This window comes from Rhopalosiphum maidis, chromosome 4, assembly GCF_003676215.2.
Source record: "Rhopalosiphum maidis isolate BTI-1 chromosome 4, ASM367621v3, whole genome shotgun sequence".
NCBI lineage: Eukaryota > Metazoa > Arthropoda > Insecta > Hemiptera > Aphididae > Rhopalosiphum > Rhopalosiphum maidis.
Window position 1 is genome coordinate 55,346,986 of NC_040880.1, and position 19,498 is coordinate 55,366,483.

At 23.6% G+C, this 19,498-nt stretch overlaps 1 protein-coding gene across 4 annotated transcripts in view; it reads left to right on the forward strand.

Moving 5' to 3' along the window:
* Nucleotides 1–19,498, forward strand: part of LOC113556999 (pancreatic triacylglycerol lipase-like) — a 28,801-nt gene that overhangs the window by 7,953 nt on the left and 1,350 nt on the right. For 3 of the 4 annotated variants that reach the window (XM_026962259.1, XM_026962258.1, XM_026962260.1), the window contains 9 exons: nucleotides 4,668–4,714; nucleotides 8,456–8,584; nucleotides 11,756–11,910; nucleotides 13,126–13,245; nucleotides 13,697–13,843; nucleotides 14,770–14,995; nucleotides 16,299–16,543; nucleotides 17,056–17,182; nucleotides 19,361–19,487. In XM_026962259.1, the coding sequence (XP_026818060.1) occupies nucleotides 8,461–8,584; nucleotides 11,756–11,910; nucleotides 13,126–13,245; nucleotides 13,697–13,843; nucleotides 14,770–14,995; nucleotides 16,299–16,543; nucleotides 17,056–17,182; nucleotides 19,361–19,487 (1,271 nt within the window). In that variant the 5' untranslated portion in view covers nucleotides 4,668–4,714; nucleotides 8,456–8,460. Of the gene's footprint in view, nucleotides 1–203; nucleotides 265–4,667; nucleotides 4,715–8,455; nucleotides 8,585–11,755; nucleotides 11,911–13,125; nucleotides 13,246–13,696; nucleotides 13,844–14,769; nucleotides 14,996–16,298; nucleotides 16,544–17,055; nucleotides 17,183–19,360; nucleotides 19,488–19,498 lie in introns of all 4 variants that reach the window. The other variant, XM_026962261.1, reaches the window with a different exon arrangement.

Below are 19,498 nucleotides of genomic sequence, written 5' to 3' on the forward strand. Positions count from 1 at the left end.
TATTAACCATAATCACTTTCTTTAAAAAATATCCATCATTTTAATATTTTATGAAACGTCTTTGGAGTTTGGAATCTTGGTAAAATCAGTTAATAAAAAAAAATCATATGAAGGTTAATAACATGGTTAATATTATATACCTACCTATTAGCTATAACACGTTATTATACACATTAATAATATTAGTTGATTATCATTTTCAGAACGAAGCATTGAATATTTAGAAACATAATGTAATATTGACTTAACTGCCTTTTATAATTTGTAAGTATACATTCTATGATACCGTGAAGTTGTTTTATTCTCTCTGAAATAACTGAAAATAAAGAAATTTGATATTGATTTACATTGGTAATCAATAATAACGATATTTATGTATGGCATTGAAATATATAATTTCTTACACGCGGGACTTGTTTAATGTTTGCATACTATTTTAAAATGTATCAGAAGTATAAAACTATTAAGTGTTTTCAACTTAATAAACGTATTCAATGTCGCTGAAATAATTATTATGATTAGTTTATATGTTGTACACTTAACTATATTTTACTTAATATTTAATACACACTGTTTCTAATAATTATATGAAAAACGAATATTATGTTGCATTCAATGGAAGCGTAGTAAAGATGTATAGTAATAATTGTAAAATAAACACATAATTGAATAAGTTTAATTGGGTTCATTGAAATATAATACGTCATATTCACTTAGTATAATTACATAATAAACGTACATAATATATCTATTTGCTTATTATTTACAAATAGTCTTACTGATTTCTGTGGCATAAAAATGACACTATTTAAATAAAAAAAGTTATGGCAGTATCTATTATGTATTTATATACTGTTTATTTTAATATTATATATAGAGATAGAAAATTAACTATTCATAATATGTATAATGTTGCTTTTATTTCTAGTAAGCAATAAAAAGTAATATACTTAAAATATTAAAACTACTCGTGCGAGCAATAAACATATTATAATGTATAAGTGTATCATCTAGATTTATTCATGTCTAGGAATCGGGAAGCGAAAGTGAAAACTGCTCGCCCCCGGTGTTCCATCATTTTGAAATGCCTCATGGTGGCTGACCGAAGGTATATAAAATATAAGCATGCGTTACTTTCTAACCGCTGCTACTGTTATTTTAGTATACCCGTATAATACCCCTCAGGTCTACACAGAGGCGTATAAGGAATATCATGTCGGAGAAAGTCATTTGACTACGAAATAGACTCAGAAGAACTTGTCATTTCAATCAGAACATTTATATGACAAAAAAAAAATGATTAGATGTAAATGATAAAGATAATCGAAAAATTGGATCCAACATTGAATAATGTGTATAGAAAAAAGATCGTTTAGTAATATCAAGTCATCAAGATGATCGTTAAAATAGTTATGTAGGTAAAATTAATGTTTGTACATACATATGGATTATCACTATCAGCCGTGTGTGGTAACCAACAGTTATGTGACATATTTTTGAAATTAATCGACAATATAAAAGATGATTTTCAGGAAGTAATCAAAATATAGTGAAATTAAATTTAAATTTTTTATAATAAATTTAATCCTTCTTTTTTATTAATGTCGTGGTCCTAGAGAATTCTAAACGTATACGAATATAATAATGTAATAAATACTTACAACGCAAATATATTGTGAGTTTTTAGATTTTAAACTAAAAATTGGTAAAAAAAAACAAATTTATTCTATTATGTTTATACGCATAATGATATTTTTTAATAATTTGTTGAAAATCTTGAATGTTATTCAACTCCTCATTTTATGATGGCGATATGGTTATAATATATTTTTTGGCTGGTGTAACAACAATATATGCATTTAGAGGTAAAATATTCTAGCCTGCCACCCATATATTAATTTATATATTATGTATATACATATACATATATTTTATTATAATATTATAAAACTATAACGCGCGGTGAAATACGAATGGCCTACAAACCACCATATACATATCTACCTCCTTATAAGTAGGAATTTCGATGAACGATATTGTGTTACGTAGTTCTAGAATGTATTGAGACGTAAAAAATGTACACAATTTTGTATTTATGATTTATTTTTTTTAAGACTTGCGTGAATGTGAGAAAAAATATAATAATAGTGTCGACGAGAGAGAAGCATAAAAAATGACGTATAGAAGAAATTCCAAACGCGTTCCAGACACGGTGAGGTATGTCTGTGTATGACCACTGCAGTGTTTACATCGGTTACGCGCGCGCTGTTATAAAAATCGGTTACCGAAACAATACCATAACGTCATTAGCCGTCTGTCGCGTGCGGACCACAACAAAACAACGTTGACCTTCTGTAACTAAAATACTGCAGCAGTATCCGAATGCTGTTGCACTTCTTATCATGTAAGGTTATGAACCTTTTACGGGTGAAACTACTTTCTCGCAAGGTAAAATCAGAAATATTCAATCATTACAAGCACGTGCGTATTTTGATATACCTACCTAAAATGTAAGGGGAAAATAGTTCACTTAACTGTTCCAACGCTACGGATAGAAAAAAAAAATTTAAATCGGACTAAATATTTGTACCTGCCTATGCCTACTCTTATACGTGTCGTGCAATAACGATGTAGTATATGTATGTACGTATACCTACATAATTAATGGCATGTATAAATTATTACTACATGTACCTAAATATGGATGTACCTATTTTAGATTTAATTACTTATAAGTACTTTGAAGATGAAATTATTTTATGAATTTTTAAAATTACGCACAATAGTTTGTACAGTTATCCTATACGGTTTTAAATAAAAAAATGATACTTTAATGACTTCAATTTGACTGTAGACGCGAGAAAACTGTTTGCTCTAATTTTTAATTAACGTTTATTAACGAAAAAACATGAACATGCGACATAACGATAAATATATACAACTATGCTTAAATAGGTTATAGGTACTTACCTAGAATCCATCAACTCAAATTATTATTAGCGATGCTATATATTATATTGATAACATTTTCTTTTAAATTGAATTGAATGGAAACTAACGGAATTTCCATTCGTATTAAATATGTAACACGTACGATAATATTATTATTAAAAAATACGTACACCACAATATTTTTTTAATATTTTGTCACATATTTACTGACTGTAATGCAGCTAAGTAGAATTTTAGATGACACTTTTTAATGTAAATATTTCACATTTTTATTTTCACAAAACATTTTGCATCTTGCCATATTGTTTTTGTTTTCACATAAAATACCAGAGTTATTCAACTGATATTAAATAAATATTGTTATACGTTCCACATTCTGTTTTAATTTAAGTATTTTGTAAAATATATTTTTTATGAACCATATTAGTTTAATATATTTAAAACTGATGAAACCTAATCATAGATCAATATTTAGTTAGTGGTTACTTGACTTCTATTTTTCATATCATATAATGTATTATTTTAATTTTTTTTTAAATATATCAAATATAACATCAACATATTATAAATACAAATAGTTTTACAAATATAGGATTTTATAAAATGATTTACTAGGTATACCACTGTGTATTTTCCTTTAATTACGTATATTTATTCAAATTTCGATTTTTGAACTTTAAATATAGTTAAGGACCATATTTTTCAATTAACAAAGTACTTATACTATTTAAAGATTCTCTGTGCAAAATCAGTTTTTTTTATGAGGATTACCAATATTTTTAAGCTTTCAGTATGATGAATAATGATGAATTATTACATTATTCATTCTTAAAAATATAGTTTAAAATATGTAAATATATAATAAGTTATTCGTATTTATAGTTTTTGAATATAATTTATTACGGATTTGTACGTTATTACTTATTGATCTTAAATTTAAAATTGAAAAGAAAGTTGTAAAATACTAAAATAGTTATCATAAATTACTAGTTCTAGAAGTTTTTATTAAGAAAAAATTAGGGTTTCGTAATAGATTCACAGTTATATAAACTTGAATTTTTAGTAATAACTATTATACCTACAATTCACAATTAAACGTTGGCACGATTTGTATACTTAGTGATAATGAATAATAAAATATTTACATTTGGTTTAAGCAAAAAAGGCGTTTTACACTTTTCTCACATTAGTGTGCTCTGATATAATATGTTGTAGTTGTTTTATTATTATAAATATAAGAAGTATAAATGCAAATAAATATAATTGAAAGTTATTATGTTTGAAATATTTAGGATGATTGATTTAGAATATAATTTAATAAAGATATTTTAATTACACGTATAACGTTCAAAAGTATCAATACTATAATATATTACTTTGGTTATAGGTGGTTAGGTGTTTTAAAAATGAAATTATAGTGAAATACAACAACAGTTGATTATAACTTAAATTGTAAGCAGTTATAATATACATGTTATATAAGTATTATAGGTAACCACATATATATAACATTATATAAAATATTACTGTGTTGTTCTATGTTACTATATGGTAATATTTATTCAGTCTAATTATTTCAGAATTTAAGAATGGTATATGATTTTAAATTTTAAATTTGTTTAATAGTCTATAAATCTTTAAAATGTAAATATGTAAGAAATTAATATTAAAATATAAATTATTTTTAATTTGTTTACTTAATATTTTTTTTCTAGATTTTTATCTGAATGACGCTCAGTAAGGATCAGGTTTTGTTTGGACGGTGAGTTTAATTATTAAGCACTAAATTTGTTATTAAAATATAAAGTACTTAACTGGTATAATATTATTATATTTGATACATTATAGTAATAATATTAATTCATATTATTGTCAATAGTTGTTTTAATTTACGTATATTTTGATTTTTGTTGGTAATATATACTTTTGAAACCAATAATTTTCAATTATTAAATTACAATAAAATTGAACTATTTGTTTTCTGTTATCTAAAACTAAAAGTGAAACTCATAATATTGTATACGATGCATAATATTAGAATGTATTTAATAATATACACTTTATTTTATCTGTATTAACTTAAATATTTAGTTTACTTACCCAGCCTTGCATTTTTGAGTAACGATTTTTCAAAATTTTAGTTATACTTATAAAAAAAATAAATATATAACTAGTTTTTTATTAAATATTTAAATATCTGCTACCTCTTCGAAATACAAAATACAAATTGTACAACAGTAAAAATTAATGAAAACAAATAGTTTTAAAAATTATACATTTAAATCAAGTTATAAAAAATAGTATTATTATATTTAATTTGTTGAGATGTTCAATAAAAGTTATTTTACCTTAAAAATTGATAATAAATGAATTGTTTTTTATTTAATATATTTCAATAATTCTGAGAACTAAATAAAATACAATTAAATTTTTTTTTTCATCATATGCATCTATTGACTTCACATAATATTAGCTATTGTACTTAAAATAATGATATTCGTGGTGCAGAGTTCCTAATAATTAATAATACTTTTATTAACAAAAACTAAAGTAGTAAAATATAAAAAAAAATTAAAATTGTATTGTATAAATAATTATAAAAGAGAATTGAATGGTTCTGGGAAATACGAATTAGATATAATTAATATGCATGTATAAAATCCAAAAATGCAAGAATTCATCCTTAGGTACACACTAGTTTTAAAATATTTTTATTATAAAACAAATATTGACTGTGAATAACCTAAAAAATTATTTAAATTTATTTAAAAAAAGCAGGCAACGATATAGTTTTAGATACAATAATAATATATTAAATAATTTAATTATTTTATTTTTTGTAAGCTTTTATTTGTAGAATTACGATCCATAAAGTATCGACAAATATTTTGTTTGTTCATATTTTTATTTTTCACAGTAAATTTAAATTAAATTAACGTAGATATTGTATACTTTATAAATAAATGTGTTTAATAATAAAGATATATTGAAAAATGTTAGTTTTTACATTTATCAATAATGGTATTTCCGAATTTAGTAGATTTATGTAATCGGTAACTTATTAATGTCATAACAATTTACTAAAATAACAGTGATTTGCGTGTATGATAGGTATATGATTAAATTATAGTAAAATAATTCAACATTGATCCACTACACACCATAGCAGTACAATTATTATTGTTGGCTCATATAATCATATCAGTTTAGTTTAGAGAAATAACTTAATTTTTTATAGTTTTATTTAACTTTAAATCATTTTTATAAAGTATGAATATTTTTAAAAACGATGGCTTTAATTAATCGCTATTAAACGTACATAAATACATTATTTATTTATATATTAATTATAAAGTATCTATGTTATTGTTTGTGACCTGTAATTCGTTTTTTTATTTATACGATCTTATTTTTTTTTTGAAATTTTAGTCAAATTAGTATGGTCTATTGGTCGAAATTTAACCAGAAAAACCGTTTTAATTGTAAAATTAATATGCTTTAAAATGTAGTTTATATAAGTTCACATACAGTTCGGTATCGGTGTTTGTGATTTTTATCCTTTTATATTCATATGGACGTTTTATATTATTGGAATATAAGGTATTTTGTATTTTAGTTTTCAAAACTTTAAGGTATGCTGATAGATGCCATACAGATATGTTGACCAATATCCTTTTGATGTACACTCGAATAATAAACAATAATTCACTATTTTTTCTTTTATTATATAACTTGGATAAGTTATTGCTTTTATTCGTATTATAATTCGTATTACCAGTTTTCGATTAGGAATCTTTTATATTTTAAAATGTGAAGTTATTGGAAAGAATAAATTGCTTGCGTATTATTTTATATATATATATATATAAATTTAATATTTTATGGAAATAGAATATTTAATATATGTATACAAGATAAAATGTATTTAATACAAAAATTGAATTAAAATAATATCGATACATAATATTTAGAGTAATTTAAAGCTGTTTTTGTGGTATGAAAATATAACTGGTTTTAATATCAACGACACGATTAAATTCATACAATATTGAACTTTCGATTTTTTAATAAATATATGATAATATTTCAAATGTATTTATTAAAATATAATAAATAGAGAAACACTATTATTTAAAATTAAACATTTGAGTGTGTAAATTATTAACCTATACAAATATTTTAAGTCTTACTTTATTATAAAATCAATAAAGAATTTTGTGTTAATTTTATTTATAAAAGCATTTTTTTAAAGTAATGTTAAATTATATTAACATAGAGGAAAAATTATTAAGTACCTACAAATTAATTAATTTTAATAATTTAAAACAATATAACGATATTCACGTTTGATAATATTTTTATAATTCATTTATTTTTATTTAGGTAAATAGGGAGAAAATGGTTTATACTTTATAGATAAATATACATAACACATCAATATGCTAGAAATTCATTTTGAGATATTAATATAATTTCTAAAATTAAATTTGTTACAAAGAAATTACCTATTTAATTATATACCTATGTAATTCAATCATTTTTTATACTGTGGTGATCATACTTTTAAACTGTTTGAATGATCTTGTTTTTTTATAATGTACTATTATATTTTGTAAGTTTATGTATTAACCAAAGTAAATATTTAAAATAAATAAAAATAATAACATATCAAAAGTATATTAAATGCCGTGTTTTTGTTAATAATTTATGAATACTTATATAACTTCTCAAATATATGCTTATTTTAAGATAATATGAGTAATTTTTAATGTACGTAGTCTAAGTCTAAAGTTATTACTTAAAGTTAAAACTGTATACTGAATAGAATAAGAGGAATACAGAAAATATTTTACTAAACTAAACATAAACCATTTGAAAAATGTTTGGGTATACGTATACATATTTTTATGTACATCTAACCATGTAAGGGGACAATTATTTTAAGATATTTACAAACAATCTAAATTTAAGAAAAAAAAGTAAAGAGTAATACTTAATATATTTTGAATAAATCACATATATATCCAAAAAGAATACATCTACAATACTTATATACATAAACAAAGGTAATTAAACTTAATAATTTATTCATGTGTATGTGAATTAAATTTAACAAAAATTTTTTTTATTTGGTGTCTACATAAGATAATATTATAACAACTAGTGATATATTCATATTTTCTTTTATTTAAAGGAACGATACATTATGGTTATATTTAAGTATAAAATAATTTTTGTCTTATAAAAATGTATGTGAGATGTATTAAACCAATAAGTAAGAAAATGTCAGATTCTTTTGATTAAATAGATAGTGTTTCCAAAAGTTAAATTTTTATAAACTTAAGTAACCAAAATAATATTTCTTGAATAATTTTCTAAAAATCGATGTCTTTTTATGATTTTGTGACAACAATAGTTACTTAGTACTCATCAGGATACCTAATGCGTTTTGCGTGTACTTAATAAGAAATCAGCATGCTTATAAATTTTTTTTTATCTACAGGAGGTATGGTCCGAGGTCATGTGGCTTTGTGCATTGCGACGCTCGCGACGTTTGTGCGGTCAGGCACAGCGGGCATTCTCGAATGGGGACGATCCAACCACATAGAGGTCAACATACCCTGGCTACCATGTAAGTTTTTCGGCTATCTTTAATTATCATTTATCATATTATGCAAAGTTACATAAATTATAAAGGAACATATGAGCCAATGGTTCCGTAAATACAATTTAGTAGTTAATGATTTTGTTATTGTACATTAAATTTTAGTGTCCCATTAAATTAGTTTATTTTTCTTATAGAATTCAGTAGGTAATAGACCCAATAATAGATTTTTAATAGGTAGTAAATGTAGAAAATGTATCTAATAGTTGTAACGTTTTGAGTAATTTTTGTCAAATTTAAGAAAAATGGTTATGATTGCTACGAAATATGATAAGAAATTATTACGATAAGATATTAGTTCAATACAATCATCAAACATCAAACTAATGATATTTGCTTTTATTTTTTAATTAAAACAAGTATAAAAAATTATTTTTTTTTCAAAATGTTCAAAAAATCATATAGTATATTATTTTAATTGATATTAAAACATATATAAGTATTTTAATCATATTAATATTGATTGTGTATTTATATTTAATTATACGTATATATTCAGTGTTGTAAATGTCAGTGGCAGATTAACCTTCACAGCGCCCTAAGGCACGCTCAGTGTTTACAGCCCCCCTTTTTTTCCGCAATACTATCCAAGGATCTTAGTTTAAATGGGATAACATCGAAGAGTGGTGGGTAATTACTAATTAGGTATAGCCGAATCGGTTTGCTAAAAATAGTAATGGTTCAATTTTTTTTTTTGTTCATTTTTTTGAGAATAAAAATAAAATAACATAACAAATTTAGCGCCCCCTTCAAGTTGCCTCCCTAGGCTCAAGCCTAGTAGTTAATCCGCCACTGGTAAATGTTGGGTAGGTATCTATTTTAAATGTTACTTATATTGATACAGTTCTATGATAAATTCAAACAATTTGAAAATTAATTAATAGTAGATCTTAGATTAACGACCATAGATTTATAGTATCCATGTAATTTTTTAATAATAGTTAGTCACATAAACATTTCCATCATATAGTATTTAATAATATTATATAGCATACCTACATTATAATAATCTTTTGATCTAAATTATATTATATAGCTTGTACCAGATAATCGGTACATGGTATTTCACATAATATTATATAATTTATACAGTAGATGCATTCTATTTCAAAACAATATTACATACTTGTTATATATACATTTAAATGATATAATATTTGATTAATTTGGTATTAAGTAGAGAATAATTCAACTTCGTTTTATTAAACAAAATATATGGATAAAAGATTAAGATATAAAGACAATGATCATTACTATAGTGTTTATTGACGTCTAGTTCATTTTAAAACAGTAGTGCTATTAAATTTTAAATTAATACTTAATTAATACATTCAAAAAATAACGCTGAACTCAAATAAAATTGTGTTTTCTAATATTTTAATAGTAAGTTGGCAAATAGTTGTTTTTTTATGCTTAGAGAAACTATAATAAAAATAAAATACATTTTCAAAATACTTACCACCGAAATTCGATTTCCGATATTAAAATATACTATATGAAACTTTTTAAGTAAACTTCTGCACAAAAGAACTTTTACAAAAAAAAAAAATGTAAAAAAAAACATTGTTAAAATATCACTATGTACAATAAATAATTTACTCGAAATTTAAAACATTATTTGTAAGTTGTTACTTATATCTTTGAGTTGTATATCTGTCAAAATACTATAGTAAGACTTGTAAATATATATAATATTATTATAAAATTAGTTATTTAAAAAAAATATATATGTTTTGAGGTCAGTAACATATATAAATAATTAATATGTATTGTCTAAATATCTATACGTTGACATTTTTTTTTGTGCCGAAAGTACTAAAAACAATAAATTGTAAGTGTACTTACTGTTATAATATTATTTTATCAGCAATGTGTGATAAAACGTGACTCTGTTTCAATTGTATTATTAGAAAAAAATATTAGTATTATTTATTCATGTAAAAAACGATTCCTAAAAATGTATAATAATTATACAATATTTATTATACGATTAATGTCAGTATTAAATATTTTAAGATAAACTATTTAAAAAAAACATAATACTAAACAATATTTCCAACATTTTAAAATAAAAAATAACTTACACTTTATTTTCCAATATTTGAGAAATTGTGTATGTAATATATAGAAACGGATAAAAAAGTAGTTAACTATTCATTCTGTATTGCAATATTGCCTTAAATTTTTAATTATTTTTCACAATTAAAAATATTATCATAGTTTAAAATGGATATAAATAACATTTTGTGAAACATACCCCAATAGTTAACATACATAACAAAATACTCAAATAATTTGCATACAGCATCATCCTTTATTCTATACTATTCTATACTACTATTGTCCCTAAATAGTACACTGAAATACAGGTTTATATAAACATTTTTTTGAATTAATTAATGTTAATTTATTAACAGTAACAACAAATATTTTTTTTTTAATTATTATTATTGAAACACATTTTCTATAATGCCTTCAACCTTTATCCTGCACACATAATAATATTGGTTATTCCATATGTTATAATATTTGGTCATACATGAGTGAAAATATAGAATTTTATACATTTGGAATTGTAATTGTTTGATTGTATACGTTATCGTTATTTCATAAAAATAAATTTTTTAAAGAGTATTTTTTTTTTTAATCTAACATAATATAACTGCAATACATTAATAAAAAATATATATTTAATTAGTTAACAAGATTCAATAGAAAAAATGATAAATTATATTTGTGTAATAAATGTTTGAATTTAGCGGTTGTATAATATTTAATTTCAAATTCACAATTAACATATAATTTTGATTCAACTAACTTACTTTGCAATATTGAATAAATAGAAAAAAAATCTCCATTTTAAACTTTTAATTAACATTTGACATTGGATTTATAAATTTAAAAAACATTAACTTGCTATGTGGGATATTTATACAATATTATATAATAATATGCACCAATTATTTGTACTTCACAGTTAAGTTTTTCATTAAAATATTTACATAGTTATTTAAAAAATATATATATATTTTTCTATACAAGCAAAAATAAAATTTTATTATTTTTGATAGCTCTTTGCAGTAAACTAGATATTACATTTTATGTCTATTTAATAAATTAAGATAATTTAATTTTCAGTTGAAAACGAAACAAGATGTTACGACGAACTTGGATGTTTAAATATAACCCGAGATTGGTATCATCTTATTTATCGGCCATTCAATGTGTTTCCATTAGCGAGACAAGTCATCGACACAAGATTTATATTGTACACACGGAAAAATCCATTACAGGTAATCATATGAATTTTCTGTTTAATTTTTGAGAAAATTATTGGTTTTGACGAATTAAACATTTTTTAAATCTAACAAAAAATATATTGATAGATCCTATTCTTTTAAAATTTAGACAACAATTACTTTTATAAAAGACTTCGTGGAATTGTTCCTATATTTTTAATTACTACATTAAAATAAACTCGATCGGTGAGTGTCATTAGTGGATGACTTCTCATTTCAAGTTTCGCCTCTAAATATTTAATTATATTATTAATTTGGGCGCATGATTAATAATATTAATTTATATGTATTCTACTCTTACCACATAAACCTACTGTGCCCAAGGTATAGATGGCTTATTATAAATAAAGAAAAAATAATTAAGAAATTAATTCCTGCGTATTTATTATTTTTCCAATTAATTAAAATAATATTCTATACAACACGAATAAAGACATTTATTTTACTTATTTTTGTTTGATTACTAACAAAAAATAGGTATTCTACAAATATTTCACATGAAAATAACAAAATTAGGAAATATATAATAGGCGTAAAAGTAAAAAGTTCATATAATATTTCATTTTTCAATATTAATTTAAGAAATTAAGAAATTAAAAGTTACATTACTTTCCTTCAATTTAAACATTTAGATATAAAAAGGAAATACGTTAAAATATTTAAATAATAAAATATGTAGTCTATTATAAGAATTAATATTTTATCTCCTTTCACCAGTTATAGTAAGACCATTGCACAAGTATCATACCTACAATCCATTTCATACTAGTTTTTAATTATAATGATACCTAAAAATCAATAATTATAAATTATAATACATCTTTATTATAAAATAGCTTACCATAAAGTTAGTATTTTAGTTAAAATGTGTATTTATATATTTAAATTCCTTACATTTATAATTAGTACTCATTAGGTAGGGATTTTAAATTAAGAATAATAATTTGTGTTAATATTGACATGTAAAAAGTGCAATTTGATTATGGTTATTTACCTACAATTGTTGTACACGAATCGTATAATTAAATGATAAATTAATTTTTGAATTGTTTTATTATTTGATATTTCCTAAACCTAAATTAGAGATTTTACTATTTTAGTATCGTTAGTTTTAATATAATGAATTATTTTATAGTAATTATTAAAAAATGATTAGTATTGGAAACGGAACCGGAAACTTTGAAATTTATGTTAGTTTTTTTTTTCTAGGGCCAAATGCTGAAAGTGCAATCGGAGAAAACAATACAGAAGTCCAATTTTGATCCTAAAAAACCTACAAAATTTATTATACATGGTTTTATAGACACGCCTTTGAGCAATTGGGTCAAGGTAATATAATATAATAATAGTGATAATAAAATCACTTTTAATTATTCGTAATACAATTAATTCATATTTATTTTTGAAGACGAGGCCGTTTTTGTAATCGGATTTTATATCGTTAATATATAAAATTATTTCCGATTCCTATTTAAGGAAATTGGGTACTTACGAAATGAAACTAATAGCAACAATTATTCGTCCTTGAGATGATTTAAAAGCAATATATTATTTCAAATTAATAATTTATTAATAAATTCAGTTCTTTGAAAAAATGATTTAGCTTTCTTTTTGATGTTTATTAACTTTTTTTTATAATAATATTATACTAACATAATCCAAAAAATATACAACAATTATTGTACGATCTACAAAATTCAAAATTAAATTGTTACTTAAAAAATCATTCAAATTTATTGTTATTTAATTTAACTATTAACCTCTGTTTAATCATCCATAGGAAATGAGAAGAGAACTCCTAAAGCATTCTGATTGGAATGTAATTGTAGTGGACTGGGCTGGCGGATCTTTACCTTTATACACGCAGGCGACAGCCAATACGCGGCTTGTGGGATTAGAAATCGCCTATTTCATCAACTATTTAAAAGTAATGTAATAAGTTGAATTAGCATTAAGCACAGATTATTGGATCGATTGAACAAAAATAAAAGATATCCCATTTTAGTACGAATTCATATGAATTAATACAATATTAATAAAATTTAATGTGCATATAGACTATTGTTGGGAGTCATACTATTCATAATAATAATATATAACACGTGACTGACATAGACAGATAATTAAAACAATGAAATAAGAAAGTACCATTACCATTGTCTAATGCAGGGGTGGCCACAACGAGGCTTGCGAGCCGCATGCGGCTCTTAAATCAATTTCACGCGGCTCTTGAACCAAACTTAGACTAAAATTAAATGTAAATAAATGTTCCTTCATTTGATTTAAAATGAAAAATGTATCTCCATTTTATAAACATTGCTTTACAATATGGCTCACCTCGAATCAACTTTATAAATTTGTGGCTCCCAAAGTTAAGGTTAGTTGGCCACCCCTGGTCTAATGGTATTAAACAGATCCAAAATACGTATGAATTTATTTTTTCAATATAAAATGTCCATGAAACAATCATTCAGAACTTAAGAAATTTCATATTTAACTATATTTTTATTTTTACCATGGTTATATAAAATATCACGGTAATAGCTGTTATTTATGTTTTCAGTTATATAACATGCATTAAGTTAAATCAGGTTTTAAATGATTTTTTTTTTAAGTGTGCTATAATATTTTATCTTTTCGACTCATCGCCAGCTTCATTAATATCGGATTATTTCTAAATGTCTGCGACCTCTATGTTTTGACCAAAAATATTCATAAATTGTTGCAAATATATTAATATTTTATATAGTAATAATAACAGTAAAAAAATTGTTTTTAATCAAAAATATTTACCACTCACTGTTGGTTCGTTACTTGTGTTATTATTATTTTTTTCTATTTGTAACGTATTAGGATAACGTGGGCTTAAATCCGAAACATGTTCATCTGATAGGACACAGTTTGGGCGCTCATACTGCTGGTTACGCTGGTGAACGGATCGAAGGGCTAGGCCGAATCACGGGATTAGATCCGGCTGAACCATATTTCCAAGGAATGCCTTCACACTCCAGATTGGATCCTACTGATGCGCAACTCGTGGATGTTATACATACTGACGGGTCATCCATATTTTTATTAGGTAAGTTTGGAACACTTAAGAATCCAGTTTGCGCGAACGTTTGTAATACAATGTCAATACCTGCAGAACTTTTTGGAAAATGTGTTGGTATATATTCTGCTACTGTTCATTTGATTGCCAGACCGATATGAATAACATGCATTTTTTGGTATTTCGGTTATTCTAAGCTTGTTTTAAATCGATATTGATTTGATGAAGTATTTAAATTATGAATTTATGTGGTTCAACTAATATTTGGTGTAGCGCTGTGGTCAACCATAAACCACATTGTTTTATAGGTACATTAATACACACTTATATTAAACAATTATTTCAGGACGATATAACATAATTACAAACAAAAGTAACAGTTAAAAGTAGTGTTGGTACAAGCATTTCCGGATAAAAAGTGTATAAAAAAAATTGAGTAGATATATAATAAAAATTAACTTAGAATGTTAATTAATAACATTAAATGAATATTTTGTTAAGTAAAGGTTCTCTTTAGATTATATCATTAAAATACGGTTATCTACTTTGTTTTGGATAGTTAAGTATTCATTATTCTACAATAATAATACACAATATACATTTTATAATATGAATTATCATTTTATTTTTTAATAATTTTATATTTTAAAGAATAAAATTAGAGTAACTTAGTAATAATTAATTCAATATTTATTTGTATGAATCAAACTTTTTCTTTCCCTAATTCCAATATATTCGATTCCGGTTACTTATGATTATGTTATAAAATAGAATAATTATACTTTGTTGATAAATGATGTTTTATGTTTATTACAGCACTAGGAAAAAATATCCAATAGATAAAAAATTTAGAATTAAAAATTTAATAAATAAGACTAAAATTTGAAAATTGAAAATATTTAGTTTTAAAAAAAATAATAACAATATCATTATTATTGTAAATATTGTAAAATTATAAAAAACTAATTAAATTATTTAAGTTAAAATACATTAAAAAAAATATGTAATAATAGGGAATAGTTTTTCATAAAATAATAATAAATACCTACTTTGAACATTAAAATCATACCCTTATAGTCTAATTGTTATTATTATATTTTTTTTCAAACGTGCATTTCACAATTTATTTTTTAAACCTGGATTTTTTATCCAGTGGATATTTTGAAATAAATTCGTTACTATTATATACCTTTGAAAATTAATCAGTAATACATATACGATTTAATAGATAAATTTATTAACCGAAAGTAAAATATACTCACATTTCCATAAACTCAAGTGAAACGCACTTAATAATATACGTTTATATATATATATATATATATTTACCTAGGATATGGGATGAGTGAACCTTGTGGCCACATAGACTTTTATCCAAACAATGGTAAGGAACAGCCTGGCTGTGATCTAACGGAAACTCCATTACCTCTCACTCTCATCAAAGAGGGAATTGAAGAAGCAAGTCGCGTTTTAGTTGCTTGTAATCACGTAAGAGCCATAAAACTGTTCATTGAGTCTATAAACTCTAAGTGTCCATACATCGCACACAAATGCAACTCGTATCAAAACTTCTTACAGGTAATTAAATAAAAATTACGTTTTTATAATTTTTAGAACACAAATGCTTATTTTATTTTTTTTATTTGTACATTTTTAGTATTTATTAAATTGTAAAAATACGCAATTACGCAACAAGTAAAGTCTGAATACTGAGTGTTTTGCATTGCGTTACAGCGAAAATAAAATAAAATTAATGTAAAGAATTTAAAAAAAAAATTATTACATAATCTGAGGTGTAATTTAGTAATTCGCATATTTCTAAGATTGTTTTGTACATAATATGTCAAGTTATAAAATATACTTAAAATTTGAAATTAATATAATTTTACATATTATAATAAGTATATACGTTAAGATATTTATGCTCTAACAATATTAATATTAAACAATTATGTATACAATTATTTAAACTATTTGGATTAAATAACTAAAAAATGTTTTGGCAATAAGAAATTATGAATTCTGAAATAAATTAACAATTAATGTGTATTTCATGTTATGATTAGAATTTAATTTCTATTATGTTTAAGGGTAAATGTTTTTCGTGTAAGGAGAACGATTCAGGATGTGCCATAATGGGCTTAAATACTGTAAGACCAAACCATGCACCCGGTTCCAAGTATTTCATATCTACTGGGAAAGATACGCCATATTGTAGTAAGTATACTCACAAAAACAATATTTGATTTTTATCGAACTTGATGTTTACATTAAATTTCTATAACTATAGTTAATTAAGACAATATTGTAATCGTAATTTTAATCTTATTTTCTTAATTTATTTTCTTTAAGCTAATTTATTTATAAGTATATAAGAACCGAATATAACAGCTCACTGCTATGATTTTATGAAATCTACCTAAAATATTATTATGATTTATTTTTTTTAATCTTAGTTTGATAATTTATCTTCAATAAAGAATACATATATCGCTTGACTCAGAATCCAAAATTGTTTTAAAAGAATATGCTAGTTTATTTTAGTAAGAATCAAATAATAATGAATTGGTTTAGGTATAGATCAGCTGATCGGTATTATATGTTATGATGTTATAGTGATACTTTATTATAAATTAAATAATTTTATACCTAATTAAAATATTGAATAGCTATTAATTTTAATTATAATATTATTTATCTAGTAATATGTTTTACTATATCGTCATATTACAAACATGCACATAATAAATATAAAAGTTAGTAGTTTGAGTGCATGAGAATTAATTAGTGATTATTATAAATTAATATTTACGTGGATAATATAGTTTTAAAATACAAAAGTACTTATTACTTACTAGTACTTACTAAAAGTATATATAGTTTTTTTTTTAACTATAATAATTAATTATTTAAGTTACAATAACTAATTAATTAAAAGTGTTTTTCGTAAAAGAATATATGTTGTTACAATTAATACTATTATTACAATGAAATGTTTGAAAATCATTATCATTGTTAGTGTATATATATTATATATGTTACGGTTAGTGTACATATTACCTGGGTAATGTGAACACTACCTGTACCTATTGGATAAAGTAAAATACTATTTATAAAACGTTTATTTCGTATATTACTCAGGTATTTTATACATTATCTACGACTGAATGGTTAAAGTACTTTGATAAAATGTAGACGACAAAATAAGGATTGTAGATAATTGTTTTTGATAAAACACATAATATTTAGTACAGTGCTTAATTCAGTTTATTTATCGGCAGTTAAGTATAATGAAATAGTTTCGGAAATTAAAAATATGAGATCAAGTGGAATAAAAAGTAACAAGGCATATCGAATTTTGAAAAGGTACGACCTTATTACTATTGGAGAAGAAAATAAATTAATATTGCCGTTGTTGGAAGGTACTACAAACATTTTGTACTATATTACAAGTTCAGATCTATTAACTAATTCCCACCATGCAATGTTGGAGACACAGTTCGAGTCAAACTACCAGAAGTAGACAGAAGTAAAGGTGATCCGCAGAATTTACTCTCTACAGTTGTGTCTGTTAGAAATCGGTAATAAGAATGGCACTCTTCATCAACTTTATTCCAGAAATCAATTTTCTGCATGTTCTGAACCATTAATAGATAGTTTAGACGTTTTATTCACAAAAAAACCTTTACGTGAAATAGCTAATGTACAATCTTTTTCCGGTGGTCAAGGTTTTAAAAAATATCTGTGTAAAACTAAATGCTTAACAAATAAATGTAAATGCAAATCCGGGGGAATATTTTGTAATTCTAAATGTCATCCGAACTCAAAATTGTTCTAATAAATAATTGTATTTCATTTTTAAATTTTAATTAAATAGTAAAATTGTTCAAATATATAATTAATATTTCAATTGTAATAATATTAAATAACTTTTTTTGGATTAGTATAATTTGGTTTTTGGTATTAGAAAGACTGTATAATTGAACCATTTTAAGTGTTTGATGCGTTGGTCATATTGTACCGACGTTATCAGTTTACGATTATAGTAATACAAATACTTTATCTACAGCACACCGGATAATGTATAAATTGATTGGATAATACATATTTAGGGTGGATAATGTATACATAACACTGTTTATATGGATAAGTTTCCCATTACCCGGGTAATATGTACACTAACCGTTTTTGGACCTTACCCGTTACATATACACATTTATGTATTTATTTTTATTTATATTTACGTATTTATAAATAAGTATATCGGTTAATATTTAAATGATTTACGGCATTTATGAAATAACAAGACATTATAAAATACATAATTTATTATGAATTAGGTTTCATTATTTATACGCAATTATTATTTATTTAAGATATATTTTCTATTTTTAGGACGACAATACAAGGTTATGTTGGATTTGGCGAAGCCACCTAGAGCTGAATCCTGGGTTCAAGGTTTTATGAAAGTGTCGTTACATAGTGACAACGGAGTTATAAGAAACCTAGATTTGACTCCTAAGTAAGGGAACA